Source organism: Heloderma suspectum, chromosome 1 (assembly GCF_057233095.1).
Source record: "Heloderma suspectum isolate Gila_16-S chromosome 1, 16-S_ref, whole genome shotgun sequence".
NCBI lineage: Eukaryota > Metazoa > Chordata > Lepidosauria > Squamata > Helodermatidae > Heloderma > Heloderma suspectum.
In genome coordinates this window covers 247,016,354-247,030,897 of record NC_139458.1, presented here as the reverse complement: position 1 = coordinate 247,030,897, position 14,544 = coordinate 247,016,354, and the positions used below count along the sequence as shown (strand labels likewise).

At 41.3% G+C, this 14,544-nt stretch overlaps 1 protein-coding gene across 12 annotated transcripts in view; it reads left to right on the top strand.

The window, feature by feature from the left end:
* WDPCP (WD repeat containing planar cell polarity effector) overlaps positions 1-14,544 on the top strand; it is a 303,153-nt gene that overhangs the window by 195,362 nt on the left and 93,247 nt on the right. For all 12 annotated transcript variants that reach the window (XM_084823159.1, XM_084823110.1, XM_084823149.1 and 9 more), the window contains one exon: positions 2,123-2,186. In XM_084823159.1, coding sequence (XP_084679285.1) covers positions 2,123-2,186 — 64 coding nt within the window. The remainder of the gene's footprint in view (positions 1-2,122; positions 2,187-14,544) is intronic.

Sequence of the window (14,544 nt, the reverse complement as noted above, 5' to 3'; positions counted from 1 at the left end):
TGGGTTAGATCTATGAACTGTTTTCTGCCCAATTCCCCTGCCCACCCCCATTCCGTGCACCATTGCTTACCCATTCAGCAGACTCCCAACCCTCTGTGTAGCATTTTCAGGGGGTAGGAGGGGCTGCTGTGTGGAGGAGGGTACAAGAAGTCCCCTTCAGCTAGCCCAGTTGCATGCACTGAAATCTTTGTCCAGAAGTGTATATATACTTCCAATTCAGTATAATGCTTCATGCATCTGATGAAGTGGACTGTAGTCCATGAAAATGTAATAAATGTGTTCATTTTTAAGGTACCACAATACTTTTTGTTGTTTTTACCTATAAATTGATAGTAATATGCTTCAAAATCTATAGATAGAAAGTGCTAAAAGTTTGCCATTTCATTACCCAGCAGTATTAAAACCTGTATACTTAACATTTTTTCTGTTCTGTTTGCCCTGAGCACTTAGACTGAGAGTTCTAACCTTGAAGGTCATATTTCTGTTGACTATCACTTCTACCAAAATAAGTGCCTGGACTTCATAGTTTAGAGGCAGATTTCCTTATCTCTATTTTCCAAGAGACACATGGGTCTTATTGCTTGAGGTGCTCTGAAACAAGTGGCAAAATGTATTGTATAGTAGGGGCATTTAGGCTTGTTCAGAATCACAACCATCTGAAAGAAAACAAGTGCTGAGTTTAACAACATGATCCCACAAACATGTAGATATGGATTCTGGCTATTAATGGAGTATGCTAGAAACAATGGTTGGGCCACAAAGAGCTCCTTGGGCTAATGCATGGGCCTTCTCCAGCCTGGTACCATGAAGATGGCTATGCTGGCTAGGGATGATGGGTGTTGTGGGCACCAGGTTGGGGAAGACTGGACTGATGTGTGTGCCTTGCACTGGGCCAAGGTAGTTTTTTCCTGTAGAATTGTAGGACCAATACCATATTACAAACCACTTTTTAAACTCCCTTCACTTTCAAAAGCAGTTCCTAAGTTGTGTGGGGAGGGGACTGCTATGCAAGGCAAGTAACTCTAAAATCACTTGGGTTCATGGAATGAATTTCATGATTCTTTTTAATCTTGACCAATATGTGTTCCCCTTCCTAAACTTAATTTCAAAAATCACCACCACCAGTTCGAAAGGTTCTCATTTGCACATTATGGAAAACACATTAATGGCCTCTGTATTATTCATTATCAACTTAACATATACACAAATTAATTCACTGGTAAACAGCAAAATTGTACACTCTGCTTATCTAGTTCTCATTTTTAACCTACAATAAAAATGCTTAACACATCAGGGCTACTCCTAGATTGGTTGCATAGGGAAATGGTGCTGGACAAATTAAGATTAATTTGAAATATTGTAATGAGCCACATAAAGCTGTTCTGCTGGTCGAAGGACATTTTTACTTTTCTTTTTTGAGCATGTTGCCTTTCATAGAATAATAGCTCCTACCCAAATTACTTCCTTAGATATTTCCCATTTAAAAACATCGAATTTAATTTTACATTATTCTATATACAGTATATCTGTTCTGAAAATTGTTGTAACTCAGTGAAAGCAGATAATCATTTCTTGATGTCCACGTTCTCTCACACTATGCATAAATATTCAATATTCTGTTAGCTGGATACCACAAATAGAGGAACAATATCCCTTGAATTTTAGAAATAGGCACTTTAGCTTGGTTATTATACAAAACACCCAAAAACATGTTGCATGAAAACATACTGGCCCATTTGATGAGCAAGTCGCTTCCCTGAGAGTGGTGGTGGTGGTAGGTGATCAGAAGCAGAGAGGTGGCAGGGAGAAGTTGCCTTAATTCTTTCTCCACCCCAGACATCTCCCAAGTACTTTAAATGCATGACAAGACACATTTAAAATCTAACAGGGAGAAAAACTACTGCCATAGGACAATTTGGAGTGAGACAACTGTAGGCAGGGAGTGTGTTAAGATCTTTCTCCTTCCACTTCTCCTCCCTTGAGTGCCCCTGCAAGAAACCACTTTCCTCATCAAATGGGCTGTCTGTATTGACATGTTTGCCTGTAACATGTGTTTGCCTATAACATGTAATTTAGGCCATAGACTTCAATTGGTCCTTTTTTGTTTCTCCTCATCTTGCAGGCACCAAAGATTTGAAAAGGCCTTTCTGCTTGCTGTTGATATAGGAGCCCGTGACTTATTTATGGTGAGTTATTCCTGAAGGATTTCCATTACTGCTATTTTGGTGCCATAGAATGGGTTGTGTCAATTTTGGTGCACAGAGTAAAAGGATCAGAGTAATTTATAATCTTAGCCAATTTTATGAATTGGCCCTGAGGTGGTAGGTATCATGTAGAAGTTTATCATATGCTTTTGACAGGTTCTAGACTCAAGTAATAAGAAATAATGATTTATGATGACCTTTCACAACATCACAATATTTATATTATATGATATGTTATTATATTATATTATATTATATTATATTTTTAATCTCTCCAATAACAAATGTTCTCTGGGCAGATTAGAATAGCTAAAATAATAAAATATAATACAAACGAGAAAACACCACAAGAATTCCGTTTGCCTGGGAGAAAAGGAAGGTCTTCGCCTGGCACCAAAACGATAACAATGTAGGAGCCAGGCAAGCCTCCTTGGGGAGGGCATTCCATAAATGGGGTCCTACAACTGAGAAGGCCCTCTTTCTTGTAGCCACCCACCTAAGTTCCCTCAGCAGGGGCACTCAGAGGGGGAGACCTAGTGGTCCAAGCTGGTACATACAGGAGATGTTCCTTTAGATACTCTGTCCCAAGCTGTTTACGGCTTTAAAGGTCAACATCAACCCTTTGAATTGGGCTTGGAAATGGACTGAAAGCCAGTGTAGCTGGCAAAGCACTGGCATCACATGACCATATTGACCAGTCCCAGTTAGTAACCTAGCAACTCTGTTTTGAACTAACTGAAGGTTCCAAGCCATTTTCAAAGGTAGCCTAATATACAAGAGGTTACGAGATAATTATCGTCAGACTATATCTGTTCAGATATGGTCACAGCTGGTATATCAGCCTAAGCTGATAAAACACACTTCTAGTTACCAAAGCCCCCTGGTCCTCAAGTGACAGAGATGGATCCATGAGCAACCCAGGCTGCATGTGTGATCTTTCAGGGGCAGTACAACCCTCTCCAGAACAGGTTGAACACCAATCAACTATCACACGATGGTAGCAGTTATCATGTGATAAATGTGGTGTAAATGTGCTTTAAACAGTTTAATGTTGCAGTTCTGCTTTAGTAGCAGCAGTTCAAAGCAGTGTCTTGTTGTGCTCTAGCTAAAATCTGATCCTATCTTTGCCGAGTAAAGAATTCCCTAATGGCCAGGCAACCCCCCACCATCACCACCAACTTCACCTATGGTTGACTTGATTTTACAGCAGCTATGGTTGTTATGGGCCAGAAAAAGTTGGAATGGGACTCCTCACTAGAGCTGTATAAGTGCCCTGCTGTGGCAAAGCTATATTCCAGCAAAGGCATAAGGTGTTTGCCAGTACAGCAATCCCAAAAGTTTATTCTGTCCCAACAGATCAGATAGAGAAGATCCCAGCACTTGATCTCATGGGTATATCTGAACTACCAGCAACACATGTTTTATACCAGATTAGCTTTTATGGCTTTCCCTCAAAGAATCCTGTGAATTATACTTGAGAGTGCAGTTGAAGATCCCTAGCCTCCCTCACAGAACTATATTTCCCTGTCTTCCTTCAAAAGAAGGAATCTCTGAAAAAACAAAATAAATCTGTAGAGTAGATATGACCCATAAGTGGCTGTGTTCAGGGGGAAGGTATTCCTATCTTGCAGCCTGCCAATACAAATTCGGTCAGCAGCTATTTAATGTGTTTCCTTTTAATCTGGTTTCTGACCTGATTTCAGGACTGAGACTAGTTTGGTTGTCTTTGTGGATGACCTGGGATGGCAGATGGACAAAGGGAGTGCTATCCAGTTGATTCTTCTGGATATTTCAGTGACATTAGATACCCTCAACCATGGTATTCTTCCGGAAGCCTTATTGGGATGGGAGTATTGACTCTTTGGAGCATATACAGTACCTCTGATTTTGTGCAACTTCACTGGCTCCCAGTTGGATACTGGACCCAATTCAAAGTGCTTGTTTTTACTTTTAAAGCCCTATATTGTCTGGACCAAGATAGAGTGTTATCATCTTCTATATGAATCTACCCATTCATTCAGATCATTGTCAGAGACCCTGCTCCATGTCCCCCCACTATCTGAAGTATAATGTTTGGTTTGGGAAAGCAGAACTTTCTTGATGGTGCTGTCTAGGCTGTTGAACACCATTCCAAGTGGGGGCTTGCTTTTTATCTTGAAGGAGATTAAAAAGTTATTGTTTCAGAGGACACTGGGATAATTGATAATATGTTATCGCTCTTAATAATTTTGTTTGGCATATTGTTTTTGCATCTTCTGTAGAATGAGTGTGTTGCTTATGTTTTTATTTATTTTTTACCATTTGCTTTTGTTTGTTGTTAAGCCACTCTGGCTGTTGATGAATGGAATGGAATATTTCAAATAAATAAAATTAGGTTATTTTGAGGTGCTGATTAGTTTTAAATGGTATTTTCATGAATCTGCTTGACAAGCTGTTGAAGTCATGTAACAGGGTCATTTCAGGGGGATTCATCCTTTCTATCAGGTTTTTCGAAGTGACACAATTAACATGTTTCGCAGGTTAAGAGCTATGATCAACATTCAGGAAGGGAATGTGCATCCAAAGGCAAGGGAAGATGGGAGTCAAGGCTTAGGGAAGAAAGTGCTTGTGTTTGGGTAAGGGAGTCCTGGTTTGCTAGCAGCAGGATGAAAATAGAAGTATAGCACTGGGAATGGCATAACCTAGGGATAGTTTATATTAAGCTCCTGGCCAGTCAGAGGGCTGGAGTGGCAAACGTTCAGAGCTTGAGAGATCCCTAATGGAAAATGCTGAATAATTCTACTGTTTTGTTTGCCTTCTGTGGTGCCTATGGTCTAATGCCTCCATTTCTGGGTAAAGGGCCCAGATTCAAGTAATATGAGGTCCAACAAGGGGTCTAAAGGTTGGCCTCAGTTGTTAAGAAATTAATATTTTTATCTTATGACGTAGGTAGACATCTTTCACTTTAGTAAGCTTATAAACTCTGCATCTCATTTCACATTTTAGGTTTCTTTACCTAAACTTTGAGAAGTCACGCATCAAAATGAGGGGCTTATATTTCAGCCCTCAGCTCCCTCCAATACAATTTGCAACAGGAGCAAAATTAACCCTTTCTTAAGAAGGCCCCATGTACAAGGTCTGTGAGAAATTCTTTTCTTATAAGATCTTGCAGCACAATATGACCGTGAGATCCAATGGACAAAGGCAGTTTTTCTTTCCCAGTCTCCCAGAATGTTGCAGCCGATCTGCAGGAGACTTCATTGTTTTAGAAGAAAAAACAATAGGGAGAAACCTTTTGAGAGTCACATTTGCTCAACTCTTTTGCATGATGAAGACATTCTGTTTAAATTAAGCTTTGACACTAGCTGCTAATATCATTTAGTCTATTAAGCTACTTGCCCTGCTAGTTTGACCTTAATATTTAAATTCTATGTTAAGTTGTACAATTACATTCTTCTTTTATGAGTTATGAAAATTCCTTTCTAATTATACAAAAATAAATTGCATGAATCTTTTCATGCTTTTTAATGTATAGCTCTAATCATCTAGCCTATTCCATCTAATTAGACAGATGCATGTACTGTGATAAACTTTCCTAACTAAGCATGCTTCAAAAGAATATATTGAAAATGTTGTACTTCTGAGAAAGTAATTATGTGTGTTGTATTTATTTATATGTAAATCCTCTTGCCCTCCTCTTCGTACTTTTAACAAATTTCATCTTCCCTATTGCCATACAAGTCCCTTCGTTATACACTTAGGAATAGTAGATATTTGGGACTAACCGAACAATCCTATAATGCCTATCCAGAAGTAAATCCCATTGAGTTCAATGGGGCTTCTTCTGAGGAAAGCGTTCATAGGACTGCAGCCTAATTCTCCAAAATGTGCAGGGCCTAAATTTAAAGTTTTCAGTGTATGAGTTTCCAAACTGACGAGTTACTATTTACTAGCTGCTAACAAGTCTTATTTACAACATCCCTTTCAACATACAAGAGCTGCATTTTTGTCTCCATCCGCTGCTAAATCCCTGGGGCCATACTCTTGCTATCTGTTGTGTTGATTACAGTAATGTGCTTTTTTCTGATCTTCCTTTTTTCAGCATCTCCCATTTCTGTACAACATCACCACTCATCTTACTCTTGCTGCTGGGTCCCTGCCACTCAGTTTCAAGCTCCTACTTCCAACTTTCAAAGCTTTCCGCTTTTTCTTCTTGGCTTCCTATTGCACTCTCTCTTTCCGTATACATTGGTCCCCTTTGGGCTCCCTTCTCCTACCTCTACAGCTCCTTCCATACTGAGCTCTGTACCTGAAGTCTTTTCCTTTTTGTTCATCAAGCCCGTTCGCTCTTGTGCTTTACGTTCCTCCTTAAGACCCTCTTTACCATGATGTAACAAATCCACCTAGCATCATCTCACTGCCATCAGAATCCTCTACCCTGTACTGCATCTTTTTATTCATTCTGTGAATCTCCTCCTAGTCCTCTGTGGTGTGGCGCAAAATGGCCTAGCTGCCACTGTCTCGTAGACCTAGTCCTGCACAAGGGCGTCGTTAACGAAGGGCGCACCTGGGCACGGGCCCCGGATCTTTCGAGCTGTCCTAATTGCCATTTTTTTACATTTTTCCATTGACTTGCGTTGGAAAACAGAAACAGCCATAGATTTTTTAGTTTGTATGATAAATAAATGAAATTTGGAGACCTGGGAGCCCCCATGGAGCTGATTGAACCTGCCCAATTTCAGACAGTTAGGTCCAGTGGCTTTTGTGCTAGTCACAGGTAAAATTTGCTATTTTCAAGAAAATCTGTCAAAGCAAAGAGCTATAAAAAAAATTATGCTTCCACATAAGTGCATGGAATTTGTGGACCTGGCAGCCCCAATAGAACTGACTGAGCCTGCCAAAGTTCATACAGTTAGGTCCAATAGCTTTTGTGCTGCCATGCATAAAGTTTCCTTTTCTCAAAGACCAAAACAAAAAGTAAAAACTGTCAAGCCACACAGGGGATTAGAGATCCTAATCAGAAGGTGTTTAAGGTGACCATTAGGATGTCACTATCTGTAATCTCTGGTGTGGGGGCGGGGTTTGAGGTGCAAAAAACCTCTCTCCCCCTACTTTTCTGCTCTTACATGCTCACTCCGGGGAGCTTGCTTGCAATGAAATTTTGAAGAAGGAGAAGGAAGGGAAGAAAGAGCTTCATGTGAAATACTGGCATTTCACACAGCATCTGATTTTACTGTCCCAAACTGGAAACTTTGGCTTCTGCAGAAGTTTAGTAGCTTCAGTACAGCAAAGGATCCAATCAGCCTCCACAAACGTCTTTCTCCCCCTCCACTTTAATTCCTCCTAAATAGCTGTAGAACTCAAATTATTCCAAAAGGAGGGTGGCATCATGATCAAGGAACGTTTAAACAGGTTCTACAGTTTCAAAAAAGCTAGAAAAAGCCCTCCACCACCTCACTTCATAAAGTTGATTTAAGTACGTGCAAACCTTACGAACCCTCCACAACCTCCTAAATTCCTCTGAAGTACTACCTCTCTGAAAGGAGCCACTTGGCCTAGGGAATTCTCTCTACCACCACCCCACTCTGCATTTCCAGTCACCATTCTTCTTTTCTTCTTCCTTCCCCTATCCTGTTCTTTCATTCCCTTCTTTATTCCACCCAGAGCATATCTTGGGGAATTCTTAAAGAGAATTCTCTTCAATGGACAAAAGAAGTTCTGAACTGTTTTTGACTTTATACAAACAGATAAGAGGGTTTGTTTTTCTCCTTCTCATTACAGTCTTTGAGAAAAGTGGGTTCACGTGGTTGCAGAGAAACAAATCTGGGGCTGTTTTGTTTGCCATTATCCAGCAACAGGAAGGGCTGTAGCTCAGTGGTGGAGCATATGCTTGGCATGCAGAAGGTCCCAGGTTCAATTCCCAGCATCTCCGGGTCGGGCTAGGAAACAATCCTGCCTGAAACCCTGGAGAAGGTCTGACTCAGTATAGAGCAGCTTCCCATGTTCCTATGAACAGAAAGCTTTAATAAAAATGGGAGTTTGGGGTTTGCTTTTTAAGTGGAGGGGAGAGAAATACTGCTCATTTATACAAAACTATGTATGTCTATTCAGAAGCCCCATTATGTTTAATTAGGCTTACCCTCAGGAAAGTGTGCATAGGATTCCAGCACAAGTTACTCTTGCAGGGAGGTTCTGCATGTTTACTCAGAAATAAGTCCTGAGTTGTGAGCATGGTACTGCAGGCTTAATACAGTGCCTACCCAATTTCATCCAATGAATTGCCTACCCTTTCAGCTCAGTCCTATGCATGTTTTGTCATTTGTGTGTGTGTTTTTAGTTTGCATCAGTGGCGAGGGAAAGGCACTTAGTACCTGCTCAGAGTTTCTCCATAACTTATCAGAAATCTGCTGATGTGACGTAGTATATAAATATTGTAAATAAATAAATACATACATACATACATAACTTAGCCCTAGTTTTGAAAACAGACTCATTGGCTGAATCCTGGTGAAGTGTTGGCACAAATGAAGTTATGGGGAGGAAGATACAATGAGAGCTTGTGCATAACAAGGAGGTAGAGGGAAGTTGCACAAAACAAGACATCTGTTTTTATGAAGAGTTGCTGGAGGATGGTAGGATGAGGAGGGATGGTTGCATGGAGGGGAATAGAATTGGTAAGGGGACAGTGTAAGTGCTCAGTGGTGAAAGAAAAGCATTCTGCATATGCTCAGAGGCACTATCTATTTAAGAACATAAGGAGAGCCATGCTGCGTCAGACCAAGGTCCATCTAGTCCAGCATTCTGTTCACACATCCAGATGCCCACAGGAAACCCACAAACAGGACATGAATGCAATAGCACCTTCCCACCCATGTTCCCCTGCTGCAAACATTGGTGAAATGTAAATAAATTCTAGTAATTCTAAATTTGCATGCATGGATATCCTTCAGAAACTTTGCAGGTTTCTTGCCTGGGGGACACCTCTACTGACCTGTGCATTTTCATACAAATTTACCTAAAAACTACTGGGGAAGGGGTGAAGGGAAAGGAAAGCAAATCACTCCCTTCTCCAAATTGGCGAACTCCCTTCCACATGACCTGCTGCACCTATCCTTCTGAAACTTTGCTGGTTTCTTACTTAGAGACAACTCTAGGCTGTCTGCAATTTTCAGAACAATGATCCACAAGGCAAATAGGCAGATAAGTATGTCCTCTTTTGGAAACCTCAAAATGTCAAGGCCACCCTTGCACAAAAACGCTTGTGGCTATCATTCTGAAATTTGGCAGACATGATCTCCTCTGATAGGGCAATGAATCCAGAAATTTTTATCCAATTCTTCCAAGGAATAAAAATGTTATTGGCAGTTCCCTTTAAAAGAAAATCAAAATATATATCCTGCACCTATTTTTCTGACATTAGGCAGGTGTACTCCCCTTCTAGGGGGCTACTATGCCTGTAAATATTATCCAGGTCTGACCAAGAGAAAAAGGTTACATTTTTTTTCTAATTTCCCATGGGAGTCAACAGGTAGCATAAAGAGTCATTTTTCCAAACTTGACTCAGGTTTGGTGCTGAGCTGGAGTGGTCTGACCATAAATTGGCCAGAGCAGAAGCGGGATGTTTTCCAAAAGGTGAATCAGGGTCTGAGTTGAAGGGGGGGGTGTCAGTGCACACTAGTGTATACACACACACAAGCACACCACATGTGCGTGCACGCGCACGCACGCACACACATGAGGTCCGCTTAGACTCTGATTTTATTTTATATATATATATATATATATATATATATATATACACAAATTTGTTTATGGGCCTGTGACTTGGATCTTTTAAGAACCTAGCAACGCCCCTGGTCCTGCATATCTCCTAATCCTATTTTATCCAGTTAAGGTAGATTGCATGTCTTCTAGTTAGGAACAACATAATGTTTGTGTTGTCTAAAGCTCCTAGAATGCTCTTGGTGCTAAGTGATAGTGGGGTAGGCTACCATGTGTCCTCCAGGTGTTTTAGACTACAACTCCTATCATCCCTGATCATTGGCCATGCTGACCTAGGCTGATGGGATTTATAGTACAAAACATCTGGAGGGCACCAGGTTTCCTACCCGATCCCAAAACTTGCTGCACTACCACAAATGCTTGGGGTGGGGGCATACCAAGAGCTATGCCAGCACTCAATATATACCACATATTACAGCCACATTTTCTAAAAGTTCTCAGTCCCCAACAACTTCCACTATAAGAAGCTTAGGCTAGAATCCCATACCCTTGGTGTAAGCCCCATTAAACTCAATGGGACTTACTGCTGAATAGACATGTAAATGTTTTCTCAAAGAACTTAGCCTGCTAGATAAGTAGGAAGTGAGGGTCCACGAACCCTCCAGAGCATATTTAAAGGGAGCGTGGGGGGGCTGCAATGGGGAAGGATAATCCATTCTACCATCTGTTTCCGCTCCACTGGCAAATGGCCAGCACTGGATCCAACCTTATTCTGGAACTCATTATGTTTTTTTGTTACTCTTGGCATATTGTTGTTGTTGCTGTTGTTGTTCAGTCGTTCAGTCGTGTCCGACTCTTCGTGACCCCATGGACCATAGCACGCCAGTCCTTCCTGTCCTGCGCTCTCTCCCGGAGCGTGCTCAAGTCCATATTCATTGCATCAGTGATGCTATCTAGCCATCTCATCCTCCGCCGTCCCCTTCTCCTTTTGCCTTCAGTCTTTCCCAGCATCAGGGTGTTTTCCAGATAGTTTTCTCTTCGCATTCGGTGGCCAAAATATTTGAGCTTCAGCTTCAGTATCTGTCTTTCCAAGGAGCACTCAGGGTTGATTTCCTTTAGGATTTACTGATTGGACCTCCTTGCAGTCCAGGGGATTCATAAGAGTCTTCTCCAACACCACAGTTCGAAAGCATCAATTCTTCGGCGCTCAGCCTTCCTTATAGTCCAGCTCTCACAGCCATACGTTACTACTGGGAAAACCATAGCTTTGATTAGACGGACCTTTGTCGGCAAGGTGATGTCTCTGCTTCTTACTATGCTGTCTAGGTTTGCCATCGCTTTCCTCCCAAGGAGCAAGCGTCTTTTAATTTCATGGCTACAGTCACCGTCTGCGGTGATCTTGGACCCCAAGAAAATAAAATCTGTCACTGCTTCCATTTCTTCCCCTTCCATATGCCAGGAAGTGATGGGTCCAGATGCCATGATCTTAGTTTTTTTAATGTTGAGTTTCAACCCAGCTTTTGCACTCTCATCTTTCACCCTCAACAAGAGGCTCTTTAGATCCTCTTCGCTTTCTGCCATTACTCTTGGCATATACTAGAGATCAAACCTCCTCCTTCCTTTCAGACAGCACTTTGCTTTCTGTATCATTTCCTCAAAATATACCTTTATCTTTTGTGCCACGTAATACAAAAGCTGGTGCTTTTCTACTTTTTCTATTTTTTTTAACCTCCCTCCATGGGGGTGTGGAATGTCAGGGGAAGAAATGGGTGGGTGGGGAAACTCCCCCCCCCCCCGAAGTGCCATAGACCCTATCTAGATCAGGATCACACACACTTACACAGAAATAAAGAAAAATAGCAGGATGGACTAAACCAATGCCATTAGAAATGTAAATTAAATTAAATTATTTTTTTTAATTTAAAAAATCACTCTCGGCTCATGGTGTGCTGTCCTCCTCTACCTCAGCCAGCAATATTGTTCTGGTTCTGTGGTTGCTGCTAGAGTAAACCAGGTGACCTGCTGGCTGCTGAGCCTGAGTGGGGGGTTTTTAATGAATAGTTAACATCACAGCTCCTCCCTGCTCAGGGCACCCACGCCGACCGCCCAGAAGTACCCTAATTACCTTGGCTCCTCCTGCTGCAGAAGGTCATAAAGAGAGATAGCCTCTACTTTTCTTTTATTTTTAAGTTTGAGGGGGATTGTTCCCCCAGGGCACCCTACCTGACTGTAACCATTTTGCCTCCCCAAGCACGTCTGTGGCAGCAAGAGAATGATCTCATGCATATGCACCATCAGCGCATACATGCAGAGATGATCAAAGTGAAGCCAATGCCAGGCTTCTGACAGAAAGGAACTTAGGGAAGCTGTTTTAGGTGGCACTATGGCACCATCCAACTAAAATAAAGATTTTTTGGAAGTGCATTTGTTGTTTTTGTGCTCTTTATTTTGGGAGGGGTGTTTAGCTTTGTGGTAGGCAGTTCGCTGACCCCCCCCCCCCAAGCAGGCCGTGACTGCAACCTGGAGAAACCTCCTGTCTTTTTAACAGCCCAGCAGCTGCAAAAGGGACACTGCCATAGCTTCTTATACTCTCCTCCTCCTCCCTTAGTCCTGCCACCCATTCTTCCTCCCAAAAAATGGAGCAAGGAAAACATTTATTTCCCCCCAGTAGCTTGTGATGGTAAAAAGCAAGTGACAAGGATAAGTGGTAAAAGATGCAGTTCCATTCTCTTTGTATTTGCAGGACTAAAAGAGATACATGAAGGTTCTGTAGATCATGACCTCCCAATGTATTCAAAACCCATCAGTATTATCTGATCCTCCTTTCCAATAGTGCTTCTAAGTAGATTTTTAAAACCCTGTCATTAAGTTTGTACCGTATAAAAGATAGACAATGTAAGCGGTAGCTTTGTTTAGTGTCATCTAGTGTGAAGTAGTAGTAGATTTGGTCTGACATATAGTAAAGATAAGAGGTAAGCTCTATTAAACCTGAAATATAATTTATTTCAACTGGAGACAACACTAATAAGTAACTTGAACAGGTCAGATATCTAAGGTCCCATATGGCCAATAATGTGACAACTTTGAAAGTGAGCTTAAGAGTGAATCAATTTATTGGTTGAAGGCTGGGTATCTAAAAGCCAAAACAGAGGAATTTTTTATATCAATTCAATACAATTAACCCTTATGAATAATTATAAGTAGTACACTACCAAGGCTTTGGAATCAGATCTATATCAGGAATGCGGAGAGGTTAGAACCCATTCTTCATATGCTATCTGGATGTAATGCCTCACAAATGGTTATTTTTGGCAAGGCACAATCAAATTGCAAAATTATACTAGTACCAAGCAGCAAGACATACAAAACATGCTACAGAGTCTGCTCTGTATTACAAGTATGTGTCCAATCCAGTTTTGGAAAATGTTAACTTTACAATCTATTATTTTGGGAAAACCCGCCAACCTCCTGACAAAACAATATATTATAACAAGCCAAATATATATTTAGATACAAAATAAGCTACATTAATCAATATAGCCCATTACATTCATGATAAAAAATCAAAAGAAATCTAAATACCAAAAAAAAAACCTCGACAGCTTGAAGAGAGAACAATAGGGGCTACTAGAGTAATACCTAAGTGAAGTATAATTTATCTTAATGTCCCTGATAGCCATGATAGTGCAGTCACTGAACTTGAGCCTAGAGAGTGAAGTCAAGTGGGCCTTAGGAAGCATTACTAACAACAAAGCTAGCGGAGATGACAGTATTCCAGCTGAGCTATTTAAAATCCTAAAAGATGATGCAGTTGAAGTGCTGTACTTAATATGCCAACAAATTTGGAACACTCAGCAGTGGCCACAAGACTGGAAAAGGTCAGTTTACATTCCAGTTCCAAAGAAGGGCAACGCCAAAGAGTGTTCAAACTACCGTACAATTGCGCTCATTTCACATGCCAGCAAGGTGATGCTCAAAATCCTACAAGCTAGGCTTCAGCAGCATGTGAACCGAGAACTACCGGAAGTACAAGCGGGGTTTCAAAGGGGCAGAGGAACTAGAGATCAAATCGCCAACATTCGCTGGATCATGGAGAAAGCAAGAGAATTCCAGAAAAACGTCTATTTCTGCTCATTGACTACGCTAAAGCCTTTGACTGTGTGGATGACAACAAACTGTGGCAAATTCTTAAAGAGATGGGAGTACCAGACTACCTTACCTGTCTCCTGAGAAACCTGTACGAGGGTCAAGAAGCAACAGTAAGAACCAGACATGTAACAACCGATTTGTTCCAAATTGGCAAAGGAGTACGACAAGGCTGCATATTGTCGCCCTGCTTATTTAACTTAAATGCAGAGTACATCATGAGAAATGCCGGGTTGGATGAATCACAGGTCGGAATTAAGATTGCCGGGAGAATTATCAACAACCTCAGATACGCAGACGATACCACCCTAATGGCAGAAAGCAAAGAGGATCTAAAGAGCCTCTTGTTGAAGGTGAAAGTGGAGAGTGCAAAAGCTGGTTTGAAACTCAACATTAAAAAGACGAAGATCATGGCATCTGGCCCCATCACTTCCTGGCATATAGAAGGGGAAGAAATGGAAGCAATGACAGATTTTATTTTCTTGGGCTCCAA